The following is an 18262-nucleotide window of genomic DNA, read 5'->3' on the forward strand; positions in this document are numbered from 1 at the left end:
CACCCACACCTACCTTCATAACCCAAAGAGCACTGTTGCCATCTGGTGGCTGCTACCTGAAGCACAGGCAGAACTGCATGTATTCATTCAACAAACGTTTCATGAACACCTACCAGTGCCAGGCAGGCTTTCTCCTGGCCACTGGGGGTACACTGCTGAGTCCGATACAGTTTCTGTAGACATACAATTGATTAGGCAACTTCAACAGAGAACGCTTGGGGTGCTATGGCAGGACACGGAGGTACGAGTCACATCATGGGTGGTCCTGGAGCCTTCCTGGAGGTGACATCTAGTCTGGGTGCTGAAAAGGCACAAGAAGGAATCTGGCCCATTAGGAGGGGGTCAGGTTGACCCAGGGCCTGTCATAACTCAGGTGGGCACAGGTATAAGCAGGCTGGGGCCTCAGTATACGGACCAGTGCAGATGGACAGGGAGCTAGGACCACTAAAGACAAAATGTTCAAGGTATAAGGCAGGGACAGCCGATATTTCTGATTCACATTGTCCAGTGGGGTGTGGAGAATTGAGGCTTGATTCAAGTAGCACTGCATCCTAGGAGGGTCTAGTTGGGAGGACCAGCCTTGTCTAGTTAGGTCTAGGTGAGCATCATACATGGATGGCTCCAATGGCTTCATGGAGCTGTGGGCAGGCTCCGAGCAGTGAACTTGGGGCAGAACCCAAGCTAGCAGCTAGGGCTACGGGAAGTAGGCTCAGCCTCCTGGGGAGAGAGTTGGGGAAACTGGGTCAGATGTCCGCTCCATCATCATAAAGGTTAGTTCCTCTTTATCCTTGATCCCTGAACTGACTACAGGGCTTTTGGGGACCTCCATGCCCCCCACCCCCGCCATTCTAGCGGCTTGTTTCCTATGGTCGTATTGAGAATAAATTCCAGGCTGGGACCTACCTATGGCAGGAATGCTGTGTGTTTACCAAACTTGTTTCTTTTTCCTCCTGTGCCTGTCCATTCCCCAGCCTCCTTTCATGTGGGTGTGGCCAAGGAAATGAAATTGGGAGTGTTTACACCACTTCTAGGTCTGATCTGTAAAAACCTGGCCAGCTGGTTGCAGACGATCCAGCAAAGACATCTGAGGGGTGGAAGGTGGTGGGGTCACAAGACTGAAGGAGCCTGCGTTCCCAACTCACTGCATGGAAAGCTGCCCACGGAACACCCAGATTTGGACGGTCAGGTGAGTGAGAAAGAGACTTCTATATTGCCAAGCCCTTGAGATTGGGCTTTTATCCTATCCACTCTCCCCTCAGGACTCAATTTTCATTTCTACTCTGCCATTCTGGGGGCTGGGATCCTCCTACCCGCTCCTCCATACGTCGCCTTGAAAGCAGCTGCTGTTGAAAGTTCTGATTATCTTCTGCTTTGGGGCCCCACGATTGGGCCCATGCATATGTCACAGAGCCCTCCTTCCTCTGTTGGGACTGCGGGGTGCTGACTTGCCTGGAATTCCACTGCAGTCTGCTGCCAGCCTCTGTGGATTCTGGATTCTGCTTCCTGCGCATGCAGCCGGTCTCCACAATCCCTTCCTCCCTCCCTCACCCGCACCCTGTGACTAGGAGGTGAAAAATGGCTGTTCCAAGCACTAGCTTGACTGAAAGCTCCAAGACTTGCCTGAAGGCAGTCAAGCCATCTGCTGACTCCCCATGTTCACCAGCAGAGCTACGCCTCATCGTCAACATGTAGCCACATTCAGCCAGGAGGAGTGCCAGGAAAGATGCGATGACAATTTAGAAAGTGCTAATATCTGACAAGCTGAGATCATGGGTGACATAAATTGATAGAGGGGCTGAAATGTGCAGGAAATAGGACGGGCCATGTCTGGCCGCAATACCAAGCAAGAGCAGCCTGCTGTTGACAGGTTGTCCCGCCTTCTGATGAAACATACAGCCAGGGTCTGCATGGTAGCACTGCAGCAGAGCCCCCACTGTGTGACCGGGGCTCCTGGGTGATGCTGACGTACAGGTGTTAGACTATAATCTAAAGAGCTCCACGCTCATTTTAATAAAACCAGGCGGGACAGAGTTGGCCTAGATACATCATGTCACTCCCCTGCTGAAAGGCCTTCCTTCAACGGCTTCCCTTTCCTTTCGGAAGGAGTGGTACACTTTTTAATGGCCCACCAGGGCTTAGGCGGTCTGACCCCTACCTACCCTCAAGTTTGGTTTCACCCAGTTTTACATTTCCCCTTGCTCAATGCTTCCAGGCCCCGCTAGTCTTCCCGACATGCTTCAGGCACACCCAGCACAGTGCTAGGCACTTAGCACACACTCAACAAATCAATGCCGATGAATGAACGAGGGACAGGGAGGCGGTTAGGAAACTGCTGCCATCTAGTGAGACAGAGCTGCACTTTGGGTGGATCCCTCTCTAGATACAAGCGCCGTGGGATCAGAAATCTAGCTTGTTTGTTGTCCCAGCGTATTCCCATGGCCGAGAACAGTCTCTAACGCAGGCTAGATGCCAATACATTTATGGAGTCAGTGGAATGAATGAGAATGAATGGCTAAAGGGAGAAGTGGCCAGAAGGAGAGAAATCAGTAGGCAGAGCCAATAGGGCCTGGTGATTAACTGGATGTGGAGGTTGGAGCTGGGAGAGAAGGAGGAGTCAAGGCTGAGCCCAAGTTTCTGACTTGGGAGCGGAGTGGGAGGAGGTATCATTCACTGAGATGGGGAACATGGGACGAGGACAGGAGGTTAGTGGAGAAAGGAGGCTGCAATGATGAGTCTAGTTTTAGATATTTCAAGTCTGCAGCATCTGTGGAATATCCGTGAGAAGAGGTCCAGCGGGCAACTCGTTATATTAGTCAGAAACTCAGGGATGAGGACTGGGCTGGAGAGGATGGATTTGGGAATCACCAGCCTGTGGATGTTAATTAAAGCCAAGTAAGTATATAAGGTGGCAGCGTAACAGGTGGTGTGGTTGCCCAATGATATATAAAATATGGTCTCTGCCCTTACAACCAATACACAAGTCAAGATTTGACAGAGACCTGAAAACTGTTTACAAACCCATCCATGTCTCCATAGCAACCTTGAAGAGCAGAGACAATTCTGCATTGTCACAGGGGCCGGGGGAGCACACAGGTGCTGCTGCCTCCCACAGGTCTCCTCACAGGAGATGTTCCCGCTTCACGTGGGTCCCACTGATAGTGGCACCCAGAGATTCTACTCTAGCTGGTCCAAACCTGTGCTTTCTCCCAGGTCTCCACCGCGGGGCCAAAGAGATAGAAGCAGAAGGTCATCAGTCCTTTCCAACCTCTTTTTCTCAACATCTGCCACTTCACCAGCGCCTTTCTGGGTGGCAGCAATGACCTACCTGCTAAATCCTAAGACGCTCTGGTGACCACTTCATTTGGCCTTTCTGCAACATTCCTCACCTTTCGGCATTTCATGCTTCTTTCAACTACCCTCCTGTGGCGTTGGCCAACAGAACCACAGACCACACGTACAAGTGTCCGCTCTGCGTCAGAGCCCTGCTAAGCATGGCACACGGGCACCTCATTGTCCTCACAACCACCCTGTGCCGTATGCTCAGCTATCGCCACTTTACAGATGGGCAACTGCGGCGTGGAGAAGTTAAATAGCTTCTCAAGACCTTCCACGCTGGAGAGCAGAAGTGGCTGGATTCAAACCCCGTTCTTCGGAAAACAGAAAGTGACCCCATTTAAGCACGGAAGTAGGGTGCTGTTCCCTCTCAGATCAGCTCTCCTCCATCTCTCCAGGGTCCCCTTTGCTTCTCCCCTGCAAGGCTGCTCTTGCTAATGTTGTTCCATGACCCACTTCTCAGCACTCTACCTATAATCTGTGGTTAATTTTATTCTCATGGCTTGATCCCATCCATATGCAGATGGCTCTTCAAACGCAAACTCCTTCTCTACCCCAGATTTCTCTCCTGACCTCTCCAGGGCTGGCTGCCTTCTGAGCATCTTTGCCTCCATGGCCACCAGAGGCCTCATGCTTCGCTGTCTCACCACTGAAGCCACAGTAATTTCCCTCCACTTGCTCCTTCTCCCAGGGCCTAACTGCTGTGTATGGCACCACATGACTCAATCAATAGAGCCAGAAATTGAGGATTTATCCTCAACCACCCCCTCTCCTTCACCCCCACACTCAACCAGTGACCAAACACTGGTGATTCTGCCTTCCCAGGCCTCTCTTCCCCATATCTAGGCCTACTGCTTTATTCAGACTGTCATCGCTTACCTGGATGACCAGTGGCCTCTTTGCTGGTGTCCCCATCTCAGGTATAACCCATCCAGTCTGCCTCCTGAGGGATACTTCTAAAAGCAAAGCTAAGCACACTGCTGCTCAATTTTAGGTCCTACTCTGGCTCCCCACTGATCCCAGAATAAAGTGTAAACTCCTTGGCATGACCCACAGTGCCTTATGGGACCGGTCTCTGAGCATCTCTCCGTCCTCCCTCTCACCCCAGCTTCCAATGCCTTTCGCAAAGGTTAGCTATGCTCCCGCTGCCCAGCACATCTGTCCCCCCTCATCTGCTGGGTGAAGTCATCTGTCCAGTTTAAGCTCTGGCATCATTTGTTCAAACCTTCTTTTAAAAATTTTTTTAAATTGATTTCAGAGAGAAAGGGAGAGATAGAAACATCAGTGATGAGAGAGAATCATTGATTGGCTGCCTCCTGCACGAGGGGATCGAGCCCCACAACCCAGGCATGTGCCCTGACAGGGAATGGAACCATGACCTCCTGATTCATAGATACACACTCAACCACTGAGCCACGCCGCCGGGCTGTGCAAACCTTTTACAAGCACCTTCTTCCTACTGTTGCCCCCTCTGTGCCCTATGTGTGTGTGTGTGTGTGTGTGTGTGTGTGTGTGTGTGTATCACTGCACCTCTAGCACCGATGGCACTTGGGTGTTCACATGTCTGCTTCCCTCTCCTAGAAGCTGAGCTCCTTGGGGGCAAGGCCCGGGCTTATATATGGGGATTCTATGCCCGGTGCCTAGTGCCTAGCAATTGTTCAATAAATGTTTGTTGGCTGAAGGAATGAAGGAATGGATGAGCCCATCTCACCTGACCCCATGTTTTCAGAAACTGGACAGAGAGTCCCTAAGATATTGCATGGTGTTTAGGAGATGGGGCTGAGTGGGGGCCAGCTGAGGTTTGTGCCTTCCAAAAGGGGTCCCAGTATCTCTGAACGGAGATAAAGCCTCCCGCAGGCACACACCATCCCCCCTCTTCCTTATCGGCAACTCTGCACACCAGGAGGTGAACATAGGAACACAGATGTCACAGCCGTGGGCTGGCTTGGGGAACTACGGACATTTCAACCAAGAAGTGACTTTAGATTTAGTGGAAAAAACACTGGGTTTAAAGCCAGAGGCTGGGCTTGAGCCTGGCCTCTAGAATGTGTTAAACGTATGATTTCAGGCAGACTTGGAACATCTCTGAGCTCCAGTTTTTTCTGCTTGGACCAGGAATGGAAAGTCCTGCTCACCTACTCCCCAGGCTGGCGCTGAGGCTGCAATGGGGTTATGGTTACACGTGGACGTTCTCTGGATTTGCATGGTGCCCCGGTGTCCTTTATGTGGGGTTCTGCTTGGCAGAGAGAATGTGCCCCACTGTCTCGAACCTCACCAGACACCAGGCTCAGCCCGGCAGCTGGGGCCCGTCAGCAGAGGAGCCAGGCACCGCTCAGACATCTGCACGGGCAGCCTTCAAACACAGGGAACACGGGGGAAATACCACAGGATTTATGGAGTGAAAGCTTTAAAAAGAAACACCAGACTTAAGTCAAAACAGTTGACCCAACTCTGGGGGAGGTGCCTGCCTGGATGCAGGAGAAAAAAAGATAGACTTGGAGTAGGTTGAGGCGGAGGGGAAAAGTGCCGGGGGGTGTCTAACCAAGTGGGGTAACGGTGCACAGCTCGGGGGAGGAAATACTGAGACTCCTTCACGGAGGGCGGCACCCCCCAGCATTTTGAAATGCACGTCTTTGGGCCCAGCGGTGCCACTTCTGAGAATGTCACGGGATATCCTCACACAAGGCCACAGTGATATGTACAAGGATGTTCACTGCAGCTTCATTTGCAGTTGGGAAAACTTGGAAACAACTCGAATACCATTCAGCAGAGGGCAGGGTAATTACGACACACCCGCACGGTGGAATCCTAAGTACCAGAGATGCATATCTCCAGGAACGAGTGCAGAAAGACGGTCTCGACGCAGTGAGGGGAAAAGCCATTTTCAGAATGGCATGGATATGAAGACTTCGCTTTCATAAAAATAAAAAACATAGCCATGTTTATATATGCATAGAAAAAGAAATGGGACGATATACACTCATTCTTAACAGAGTTGGTCTCTGGGAGTTGGTATGGTTCATACAGTTCTGTAGAGTTGATTGTTTGTTTTGTTTTGCTTTTTGTTAATCCTCACCTGAGCATATTTTTTTCATTACTTTTCAGAGAGTGAGAGGAAGGGAGGGAGGAAGAAAGGGAGGGGGAGAGATAGATAGATAGATAGATAGATAGATAGATAGATAGATAGATAAACATCGATGTGAGAGAGACACATCAATTGGTTCCTCTTGCACATACCCCAACCCGGGTGGGGAGCAAACCACAACCTAGGTACGTGCCCCTGACTGGGAATTGAGCCCGAGAACCTTTGGTGCAAGGGCCGATGCTCTAACCACTGCGCAACTGGCCAGGACGAGTTGATTGTTTTTAATAGACATAGTATTTAACAGAAAATACCCAGAGAATAAAGGTATAATGTTTAATTATGGTAAATATCATTGCAACAGTTTGCCCTTCATCCTGAAAATATCTTGGCCAGAGAGTCCCTGCATTGTCTCATAGATATAAAAATTATAATACATCCTTAATTATGTTACTTTCCTGATGAAAAGCCTTACTATCTCTCATATCCGACCTTTCTACTCCATCTTGGTTAGCTTACTTCCCACAATTCCCTGAGTAGTATCTCTGCTCTGAGGCAAGCATAGAAAGGGTGTGATAATCCCCTCACAAATCACAGGTCACATAGGAAGGGCTCCAAAAATACCAGCTGGAGAAATGAATGGGTGGCCTCGGTGCCACTAGGGGAGCTGGACACCAACATTCAAAGGTGTCTCCAAGAACAGGGCAGGACCTGTGCCAGGTGTGTGGGTGACATGCCCACAGGGTGACGTGAGGAACATATTCTAGATGCAGAGCCTAAAAATCGAGATGAGAGACCTGGATTCTATCAGCTATGGGACTTGGTACCAGTCACACCCTTTCTGGGTTTCATTTCCTCCTCTGTAAATAAGACTTGGGCTTGGTCAACATTTTTCAAAGCATGTTCCTGAGGGATGTGTTGATAAATGTCTCTCAAGAGGGACTCTGTGGTCAAATGCGCTTGGGAAATGCTGCTCTCGGCATCATACTCTTGCTACGACAAGCCTTTCGGTAAGTAAGCTTGCTTCTGGGTGCTTTACCAGCATTGCTCACACTTATTCACCTCCAAACTTTAGAAGAGAAAACTTTTTCTGAGCCTCTTTCTGGCGCACACACTGCTCCCAGTCATACCTGAGGCCCTTCTGACTGAATCTGTGGCCGTGATGAGCTGGCTTCCCCCACACCCATAGCCTCATGTTCTGGGTGTCCCCCGTGGAGTGCAGCTCTGTTTTGTGAGGGGAGCACACAGATCCATTAACATCTCAGTACGTACTGATGGGCTGGGGCGGGACAAAGGAGACTTTGTCTGAAAGGTCTGGGCTGGGGCATGGGGCACTGGGGTCCAGATGGGGTCCAGCTGTTGGGGGACACCTAAGTAGGGATGCAAAACAGGGAAGCAGGGCAACCGGTCAGAGAAAAGGGAAGTACTTGGTACCCGAGTGGTTCACTCTCATTTGTGGCTGTAGCTCCATCTGTGACTCTGGATTTAAATATTATTTGTATGTTGATGGTGCCCGTGTTTGAATATAAACTGTTGTTCAGAGAATGGGCTTTGGAGGCCTACATCCCATGACTTTTCGATAAGATGGGATTAAATTTTACCTCATTGGGTTGTCTGCGAGGATTAAGGGAGCAGACACATATGAACACTCTTAGGAGAGTAACTAACACACAGCAAGTACCCCATAAATGCACTATCATGACCCATCCTTGTTACATATATTTTCAGCCCAGATTGCTCTCTGACTTGACAGGGCCACTCAGATGACTCCCAAGCATCTCAAACTTAACAAAACCCAAACTGAACTCCTTGATTTTCCCAACAAGACTCCACCTTCCCCATCTCAGTAAAGGACACCCTGTACCCCTGTAGATCAAGCCAGGAACCTGGTGGTCAGACATGTCCCCTCCTTCCCCTCCACGTCCCACCCCCCAGGAAACGCTGCAGTCTACCCCCAAATGCATTTCAAATTCACCTGCTTCTGTGCACCTCCCATCCCTGCTGTCGTCTCAGGAGCATCATCTCGGGAGGGAGGTCGCAGTCCTCCGCGTGGCCTCCCTGCTCTTCCTCCTGCTCCCTGCCCGTGAATTCCTTACATGTAGCCAGAATGACTTTAATAATCATAAGTACAACCACGTCAAAACCTCGGCGGCTGATAAAGTGAAGCCCAGGTTTCTTCCCTTGGCCTGTGCTGTCTGGCCGCTACGGACGCCCCACCTCTTCCCGGCTGCCCCCTCAGCTGGCCCACGGATTCGGATACACCCGCCCCGTTACTAAAGGTGTTGTGCGATGACTAACAAGCAAAAAAGGATCCAGGCTCCACTAGTCAGATAAGCTCAGCACTAGGACAAAGGACCCATACACGCGGTTGTCTATGGATACACTTTCAGACATTTAAGAAATCCTCGCATTCAGGACGAGAGCACTAATCTGAGGCAGGAGTTTTGGTCCATGGCAACAGCCAGTCACCAACAGCCAGCCCCCAGTCACCTCTGACCCCAGAGAGGTCATCAGGCCCAGGAACCAATGAACTTTGCTGGATGGATGCCCTCAGGGCAGCCAGCATTTTTCATCAGGCTGATGTCCACCCCAGGTTTTTCTGGGATATACAGAATCTCTTCACTTAATTCTAAATTAATTTTTTTTTTTTTGAGAGGAGTCTTTCTTTAAGGACCCCTCGTCGTGGTTGAACCAATTTGTTTCTCAGCCAACATGGGGCCAGCTCTGCTGCCGGTTCCCCGGGGAATTTAACGTAAATGTTTATTGACGGTACAGTCATCAAGAAAATGAAGTTGCTGATTCATTGCCTTACACAGAAACCCTTTGTTTTTCCCTCCTCTTCCTTCCTCTTTATACGGAGGCACTCTGAGGACAAGCACATTCTGGGGACCCACTCGAGGTGATGGTTTCTTGGTTGCCTCTTCCTTCTTCTGTCTGCAGAGCGTGATTCCTGTACCGGCAGGGCCATCCGCCCCTCTCCCCCTGCAGGACAGCCCCGAGGGTCTCGGAGGAGCAGGAGCGATGGAAGGCTGGGGGTTCCTCAGCCTGGACGCCAGCGGCCCCGTGCTGACGGTGACCCTGTCAGTGGTCCTCTTGGCCCTCCTGACGTGGTAAGTGCGGCTCAGAGACGGCAGCCCGGGAGCCCGGGAGCCCGGGAGCCAGGAGGGGGACGCAGGAGTATGTTTTCCTTTTTTCCTAATCTGGAGGGAGTTGAGTATTAACACAGCTTCAGAATGAAAGGCAAACAGCCGGGTTAATCTTTTGCTAAAATGCATGAGATTGAAGTATCAGGAAAGGCTGGGGGGTCAGTCACTGAGAACGCTGCACATAATTAAGTCTGAGAGCGATGGAAAAAGAAACCAAGTGGAAAGGTTTGGGGAGCAGTATGTCCTCGCACCCCGTCCTATCTTCTCACCTTGGGTTTCTAAGATCTTCTCCCCGCCTCGGCTGTACAGCACCATCGGCCCCTGGTTCATGTTACGCTAAACACAGAGAGGATGTGGGAGCTCTCTGGCATCGGGGGCTACCCTGCGGGCAGTCATGACGGGGATTTCTGGAGGTTTAAGGACAAAGTGGTGGAACTGATTTCCTTGTTTTCTAATATTTGATAAAAGGGAATGGGGCTCTATGAGCATAGCACACTCAGTGGCCACAAAGTCTGGGACCCTGCAAGGATCTCAAATGTGAACTGGGAGCAGCTCCCTGTGGTAGTGTTAGTTCAACAGGTTTTCCGACGTCTGGCTCAGTCCAAGGTCACACAACGGGCGGCACTTATGCACAGCCACCTGTCAGTCATAAGCACCTGGATTTAGGCAGCTCTGGGGTTTGAGGGGAAGGTGGAAAAAATAATGGGGAACTTGGGTTTGAACAGAATTTCAATTGATGTTTCCGGTGGTAATAAAGCCTCCTCTAGATTAATAACTGGGAAAGCACTTTCAGAAGCATCAAACATTATGCAAATGTGAGGTATTATTCTTTTGGAATTTGCATAGCTGAAAATGGGATTCACGTTTGATGTTCTGTGATGATGAAATTACTTCTTGGAAACTGGCTCTGAAAGGCAGCTTCAGTCCACTGCTGTTTTGCCTTTTAACTGGCTTAATTATCTTTTGAACTTTTCTGTGGCAGTGTAGCTTATCTTGCCTCGGGACCAGCCACATGCAAATGGTAGCCCCCCCACCCCATTAATCTATCTTAACATCGTTCCACGCTCAGTGATGCACACAGCACAGCACCTGACACGTAGGAGGGTGCTTACTTAGTAGATGTCAGCCACTCTAATGACCTGACATTCATGTAACCTAAATGCAGAGGAAAGTAAGTGTTTGGTACTTTAGGCATATTTTTAATTATTTATTAATATTAATTTCTCATCAAACAGCTAGTCTCTGACTGTGGCGCTCAAAGCATGTCCCATCTGAGTCCTCCAGGTGGTCTCATGGCATCAATGTTTATATTATACCAGAGGCCTGGTGCATGAATTCATGCACGGCTGGGGTCTGGCTGGCCTGGCCTGATCGGGGTGGGGTGGGGGTTGGGGGGGATGATCAGGGGTGGGGCCGGCTGAGGGGAGGGGCTGTGGGCAGTTGACTGGCCAGCCCCGCCCCTTGGTTGAACTCCTGGTTGAACTCCCCGTCAAAAGGACAATTTGCATATTAGCCTTTTATTATATAAGATACTTTCCTACATGTCTGTGTCTGTCGTTAGTGTGTTGTTTTCATTTCTGTATTCTTATGCCCAGCTCAGTGCCTTACCTAGGGCCTCGATAAATTAATGAATCGCATACATTAATGTTGCTCTGGTCACGGAAAGGGGCGTGCATCCTGACCATAAGCTGCTGTAACTGTAATCAGCGTACATCAGAGTCACACGGTCAATAACACCGCACTGTTCAGCAAGGCAGCTGTGCATGTGTAATCTATTCCCAGGGACAGATTAATAACCTGGGTCAGAGACAAGATTAGATAAAAGCATGAAGCAGAGGTGGTAAATAGGAAGGGAGAGCTGACTTCCACCTGTTATCACAAAAGCATTCATTGATCTGTTCATGTGTGCCAGGCGTGGAGTGAGGCCCCAGGACAAGGTCAGGAAACAGGAAGTCTGGATCGGATCCCATGGGAGGGGGCATATGGAGGTCCTGGCGTAAACTCAACGTCTGGAGAGAATATTCCAGAAGGAGAGGAGCAGCAGGAGGGAGGAGCTGTGGCTGTGGCTCTGGTGCCCTTGAGTCTATCCCTTGATTCGGCTCCAGGAAAACACCTTGGCCTGTTGACCTTTCTCTTCCAGGCAAAGTTCTAGGTAGCCACTGAGCCACAAACATCATCTTGAATAAAGTGGGGTCTCCCCAGCTTCCTTTTCTTAGAAGGTTACATGTGAGAGAGATGTTCACAGCCATCTTACCTGAGGAGAATTCGGGGAGGGTGGCACGTCCTGAATATTTCAACTCCTTAGTCTCTCCTTTCAGAGTGACACCTGCCATTGGCCAGGTAAGATCGCAATGGAGAACCTAAACTCAACTCTGAGAGGGAAAAATTATGAGGGACACCAGGATAGTTTCTTGCCTCTCAACCAGCCGGCGAGTTCCTCCCCGGTAGGGGTGGGGTCTCATATCTCATTACAGTTCTGGCAACTTCTGTCCATGGCACAGGTGTTCTGCTAGCATTTGGTTTAATGGGGGAAAGTTAAGAAGGACACATGTATCAGCCCAGCGTCCAAGACTTAGGGCTTGGCTCTTGCGTCTTTCAGTGGCCTCATCTGGTCTCTCCCCCGACATCCTGTGCTGTTCATGGTTCTCTGAAGGGACACCCTGCAGCAGGGCCTTTGCCCTGGCCGGTCCCCGTGCTTGGATGCCCGTCCTCTCTACTCTTCAATGCTAAGCTCAGGGGTGTCTCCTCAGGGGGGCCTTTCCTGGGGTTGCCCAAGGCACATACAAGCCCCCACTCAGTGCTGCTTTTATCGTCCCTCTCATCTCCTCTCTTTCACATGCCTGGCTGGAGCCTGGCACCTAATAAACGCTGGCTGAAGGCTAATTCCAGCCTCTAATCTCTGCTGGCATTTTCCTTGCTGGTTCAACTCTTAGCCCTCGCGGCTCAGTATAAATCTTTTGTCCACATGAACCAGCCCCTTTCCTGAAAGCCCACTGTACGTTCACTTCGTACCTACTTGGTGACCACTTTTCCAATTGTTGCAGGTGGAATGACCTTGTAGCTTCCCCCACCCCCCACCGCCCCCCACACACACCTTGTAGAGTAGAGACCGTGGCATGTACTTATAAATGAACAAGTCTTAGTTGTTAAGTGTATGTGCAAGTTTGAAAAGAGGAAGACAAAATAGTTCATTTCATTTAAAAAGACTGCTTTGTAAAATAGGCATAGGATATGTTGATAGTTTTCCCCAAACTGCACTTGACATGATTTTTCAGTGAGGATCATTCACATGGGCAGGTAGGTGGCTGAGCAGTGTGAATTGGGGTATAAGGAGACCAGGGCCACTCCACTGGGGTGGGAGACGGAGCTGGGGGTGTAGAATCTATGAGCTAGAAGTACATGAAGCACAGCAAAGGTGATTAACACCTGCGAGAAGCATTTTAAGATTTCTGTATAAAACTGTTTTAAATTCTTACTCCTGGAAGAGATTTGATGTATAAGAAATAAGTTGCATGAGTTGAATATTGCTAGAGGCAACCGTGACTCCTAGTGCTTTTAAACTCTCAAGCACACCTAAGAACTGGCAGCTGGATTCCTGTAATAAAAATTTCTTTATTCTTTAGAGTAATGGGAGAGTCTTGGCTGATGAGAAAGGTAAATGGAGGCTCTTCCACTAAGCAGCTAAGCAGTTAAAACAAGTGAATATATGCCTATGGTGGAGGCTGAGAAGAGCCCTTGGGAAGACGGAAGAGCTTTTAGTGCTGAGCTGCATTTAAGGTTCAGGATCCCAAGACAACAGAGGTACAGATCAAACAGACACTAAACTAGGAACCAGGGTGAGTTAGTGTTCTGGTCAAGTCTTAGTCTAAGAGACCAGGTTAAAGTAAAATGTGCTGGGTGATTATTAAGACTTAAGGCTTTAACGGAAATGCTTATCACTATATCTGAGAGTTTCTTTCTCAGACAGCTTGCTCTACATGTGGGGGAACTGGATTCTGATTCTAGACCCACTCTGGTCCCAGAGCCTATTGAAAAGACACCATTGTTCCCTGGGGTGCAAAGATGGTTCAACATCCACAGGTCAATAAATGTGATACACCACATTCACAGAACAAGTATAAAAATCACATGATCACCTCAATAGATGCAGTAAAGACATTTGACAAAAATTCAACTTCCTTTCATGATAAAAACGCTCAACCAACCAGGTATAGAAGGAATGTTCCTCAGAGTAGTAAAGGCCATATGTGACAAGCCGACAGCGGACATCATACTCACAGTGAAAAGTGAAAGCTTTTCTGCTAAGGTCAGGAACAAGACAAGGATGCCTGTTCTCACACTTTTATTTAACACAGCATTGGAAGTCCTAGTCGGAGCAATCAGGCAAGAAAAAGAAATACTAGCCCTCCAAACTGGAAAGGAAGAAGTAAAACTGTCTGTTTGCAGATCCCATGAGTGTGTGTGTGTGTGTGTGTGCGCGCGCGCGTGTGTATCCTATATAATAAAGAGCTAATATGCTAATTAGACCAGATGGCAGAACGACCTTCTGGAATGACCTTCTGGAATGACCTTCTGGAATGACCAGTGGCGGGGGTGGGGGCGGGGAGAGGGTAATGGGGCTGCAAGGAAGTCAGGGCTGCTGCAAGGGCAGAGGCAGCTAGGGCTGCAAGGGCCGAGCCTCTTGCACAAATTTTGTGCATCAGGCCTCTAGACTAAAGACTCCATCAAAAAACTGTTAGAACTAATTAACAAATTCTATACAACAGCGGGATAAAAAATCAACATATAAAAACCAGTTACGTTCCTATATACGTACAACAAACTATCTGAAAAAGAAATAAAGAAAACAATCCCATATACAATAGCATCAAACAGAATAAAATAGGAATAGATTTAGCCAAGGAGGTAAAAGATTATAAAACACTGATGAAGCAGACACAAAGAAATAGAAAGATATCCCGTGCTCACGAATCAGAATTAATATTGTTAAAATGTCCACACTACGTAAAGTCATCTACAGATTCCATGCAATTCCTATCAAAATTTCAACAGCATATTCCACAGAAATAGAAAAGAAATCCTGAAATTGGTATGGAACCATAAAAGACTCCAAATGCACTCCACTTCCTGATTTCAAACTACAGTACAAAGCTATCGTGGTCAAAACAGTCTGATATTGGCATTTAAAAAAACCCATAGATCAATGGAACAGAATAAAGCATTTCGAAATAAACTGATGGATATACAGTCAATTATTTTTTTACAAAAAAGCCAAGAATACACAATGGAGAAGTGAAACTCTCTTCAATAAATGATGCTGAGAAAAGTGGATAGACACATGCAAAGGAATGAAATTGAACCCTTATCTTTGACCATACAGAAAAATTAACTTGCAGTCGATTACAGACTTAAATTTAAGACCTGAAACTGAAACTCCTAAAAGAAAACATAGAGGAAAAGTCCCTTGGCAGTTGTCTTGGCAATCATTTTTTGAATGTGACACAGGAAGCAGAGGTAGCAAAAGAAAAAAATAAGTGGGACTACAGCAAATCAAAGAGCTTCTGCACAGCAAAGGGAACAATCAACAAAATGAAAAGGCAAACTACAGCCTGGAAGAAACTATCTGCAAACCATATATCTCATAAGGGGTTAAAACCCAAATTACAGAAGGAACCCATGCAACTCAATAGCAAACAGGCAAACAAAAAATAAAAAAATGGGTAAATGATCTCAATAGACATTTTCCCAAAGAAGATATACTAATGGCCAACAGTTATATTAAAAGGTGTTCAACATTACTAATCACCAGGGAAATGCAAACCAAAACCACAACAAGATATCACCTCCAACCTGTGAGGATGGCTGTCATCAAATGATAGGAGATAATAATTGTTGCCTAGGGTGTAGAACAAAGGGAACCCTCATGCACCGTTGGTGGGACTATAAATTGGTGCAGCCATTATGGAAAACAGTATGGGAGGTCCTCAAAAAATTAAAACTAGAACTACCATATGATCCAGCAATTCCACCTCTTAGTATATATCCAAAGAAAATGAAATCAGGATCTTTAAGAGGTATCTGCACCCCTGTTCACTGCAGCATTATTCACAACTAGAGGCCCGGTGCATGAAATTAATGCACAGGTAGGGTTCCTAGGCTTGGCTGGCAATCAGGGCTGATTGGGGCTTCCGGCTGCCAGTTGGGGCCTTCCTTCGTTCCACACCACCCCCTGGTGGTCAGTGCACCTCATAGCAAGTGATTGCACTCCTGGTCTCCCTGTTGAACTCCCAAGGGGACACTTTGTATATTAGCCTTTATTATATATAGATAGCCAAGATATGGAAACAACCTAAAGTGTCCATCGATGAATGAATGGATAAAGAGGTTGTGATATATATTTATATATATATAAATATTAGATGGATATACATATATATATCATGTGATATATATGTACATATATAATATATATGTGTAATATATAATCCTATCTAATAATAGACAAACATGGTAATTAACTATACCTCTGTTATGCTTCCCATTGGCTAATCAGGGTGATATGCAAATTAATTGCCAACCAAGATGGCGGCTGGCAGCCATGCCGCTGAAGCGAACATGAGGCTTGCTTGCTCCAGTGATGGAGGAAGCCAAGGTTCCCCGCCTGCCATGGCTGGGCTCTGAGCTGCACTCTAAGCCACAATGTTGCAATTATAGAAGCTAAACAAATCCCAGATACCTGCTTTCAGCCAGCCGGCCTCAGAGCTGGAGTTGCAACAAAGTTTCAATTACAGAAGGTAAATAAATCCCAGAATAAAAAAAAGAAAGAAAAAAAGGAGAGACTGGGAGCTTCAATTGCAGGCTTGGCCTGCCTAAAAACAGTCCTCAGCCCCTCATCCAGTCTGGCCAGGCACCCCAGTGGGGACCCCCACCCTGAAGGGGGTGTGGGAAGCCTGAAAACAGCCATCAGCCCTTCACCCAGGTTGACCAGGCACCCAAGCGGGACCCCCACCCTGATCTGGGACACCATTCAGGGCAAACCAGCTGGCCCCCACCCGTGCACCAGACCTCTATCCTATATAGTAAAAGGGTAATATGCAAACTGACCCTAACAGCAGAAAGACTGGGAATGACTGGTCACTGTGACACACACTGACCACCAGGGGGTAGACGCTCAATGCAGGAGCTGCCCTCTGGTGGTCAGTGAGCTCCCACATGGAGGAGCTCTGCTCAGCGACAAGTCAGGCTGATGGCTGCCAGTACAGCAGTGGTGGTGGGAGCCTCTCCCGCCTCCTCAGCAGTGCTAAGGATGTCCGACTGCAGCTTAGGTCTGCTCCCCACTGGCAAGTGGACTTCCCCCGATGGCAAATGGGCTGCCAGAGGGATATCTGATTGCCAGCTTAGGCCCAATCCCCTGGGGAGCAGGCCTCAGCCAGCAGATGGTCATCCCCCAAGGGGTCCCAGACTATGAGAGGGCACAGGCCAGGCTGAGGGACCTCCCCCCGCCCCCGAGTGCACAAATTTTTGTGCACCGGGCCTCTAGTATATATAATAATATATATTATTAGCATTATTTAGCCTTCAAAAAGAAGGATCTCCTGCCATTTATGACAATGTGGATGAACTTGGAGGACATTATGCTAAGTGAAACAAGCCAGACACAAATAGTGCCTGATATCACTTATATGTGGAATCTAAAACAGTCAAATTCATTGAAGTAGAGAACAGAATGGTGGTTGTCAGGGGCTGGAAGGTGGGGGAAATGGGCAGATGTTGGTCAAAGGGTACAATTTTTCAGTTATAAGATAAATAAGTTCCAGGGATCTATTGTACAACATGATAACTATAATAAATAATAATATGTTATACTTGAAAGTTGCAAAGATTTGTAAATCGTAAGTGTCCTTACCAACACACAGATGGTACCTGGGTGAGGTGATGGATTTCTAAATTAGCTTGGTTGTGATAATCATTACACAACGTATGTATATATGAAAGCACCAAGTTGGGCACCTTAAATACATATAATTTCTATCTGTCAATCATACATCAGTGAAGCTGGGGAAACCCGCTGGGATAGAACACGGGAGCCCAGCTGAGAAACCTTGAGCTGGGCAGAGCAAGGAGGCCACCGAGGGGTCCCCGGGATAACCAGAGGCAGAGGGAGGGACACCCAGCCGCTGAGTGGGTATTGGCAGAGTGAAGATCAGTGTGATCACCATTTCCCAAGTTCTGCTCCTAAAAATGTCTGGGGGGTTAAGTATAATGACGTGCAAGGCCTTTCTTGGTGATTCACAGCATGTCAAAGGCCCTGAAAGGTTCCATGGCAAAGAAATCTGTTTAACTTTATTTAACTCAGGGTTTCCTGAGCTTGTTTAATTAAGCAACGCCCCGCACGGCCATAGTGAGAAGGGCAGGGAAGACCGCCGCAGTGGTCGGCAAACTGCGGTTCGGGAGCCACAGGCGGCTCTTTGGCCCCTTGAGTGTGGCTCTTCCTAAGCCTTAGGAGTACCCTAATTAAGTTAATAACAATGTACCTAACTATATAGTTTAAGTTGAAAAAATTTGGCTCTCAGAAGAAATTTCAATCGTTGTCCTGTTGATATTTGGCTCTGCTGACTAATGAGTTTGCCGACCCCTGGCTAGGGCGTTCCCTTGGAAAGCGTGGTCAGACGTGTCAGTAGTTAGGCAGCTGCCCAGCTAC

At 48.1% G+C, this 18262-nt stretch overlaps 1 protein-coding gene across 2 annotated transcripts in view; it reads left to right on the plus strand.

The window, feature by feature from the left end:
- Positions 1-1079: 1079 nt before the first annotated feature.
- Positions 1080-18262, plus strand: part of TBXAS1 (thromboxane A synthase 1) — a 156840-nt gene continuing 139657 nt past the window's right edge. Inside the window, exons 1-2 of one of the 2 annotated variants that reach the window (XM_059711959.1) lie at positions 1080-1186; positions 9356-9525. In XM_059711959.1, coding sequence (XP_059567942.1) covers positions 9437-9525 — 89 coding nt within the window. In that variant the 5' untranslated portion in view covers positions 1080-1186; positions 9356-9436. The remainder of the gene's footprint in view (positions 1187-9355; positions 9526-18262) is intronic. The other variant, XM_059711960.1, reaches the window with a different exon arrangement.

This window comes from Myotis daubentonii, chromosome 10, assembly GCF_963259705.1.
Source record: "Myotis daubentonii chromosome 10, mMyoDau2.1, whole genome shotgun sequence".
Classification (NCBI taxonomy): domain Eukaryota; kingdom Metazoa; phylum Chordata; class Mammalia; order Chiroptera; family Vespertilionidae; genus Myotis; species Myotis daubentonii.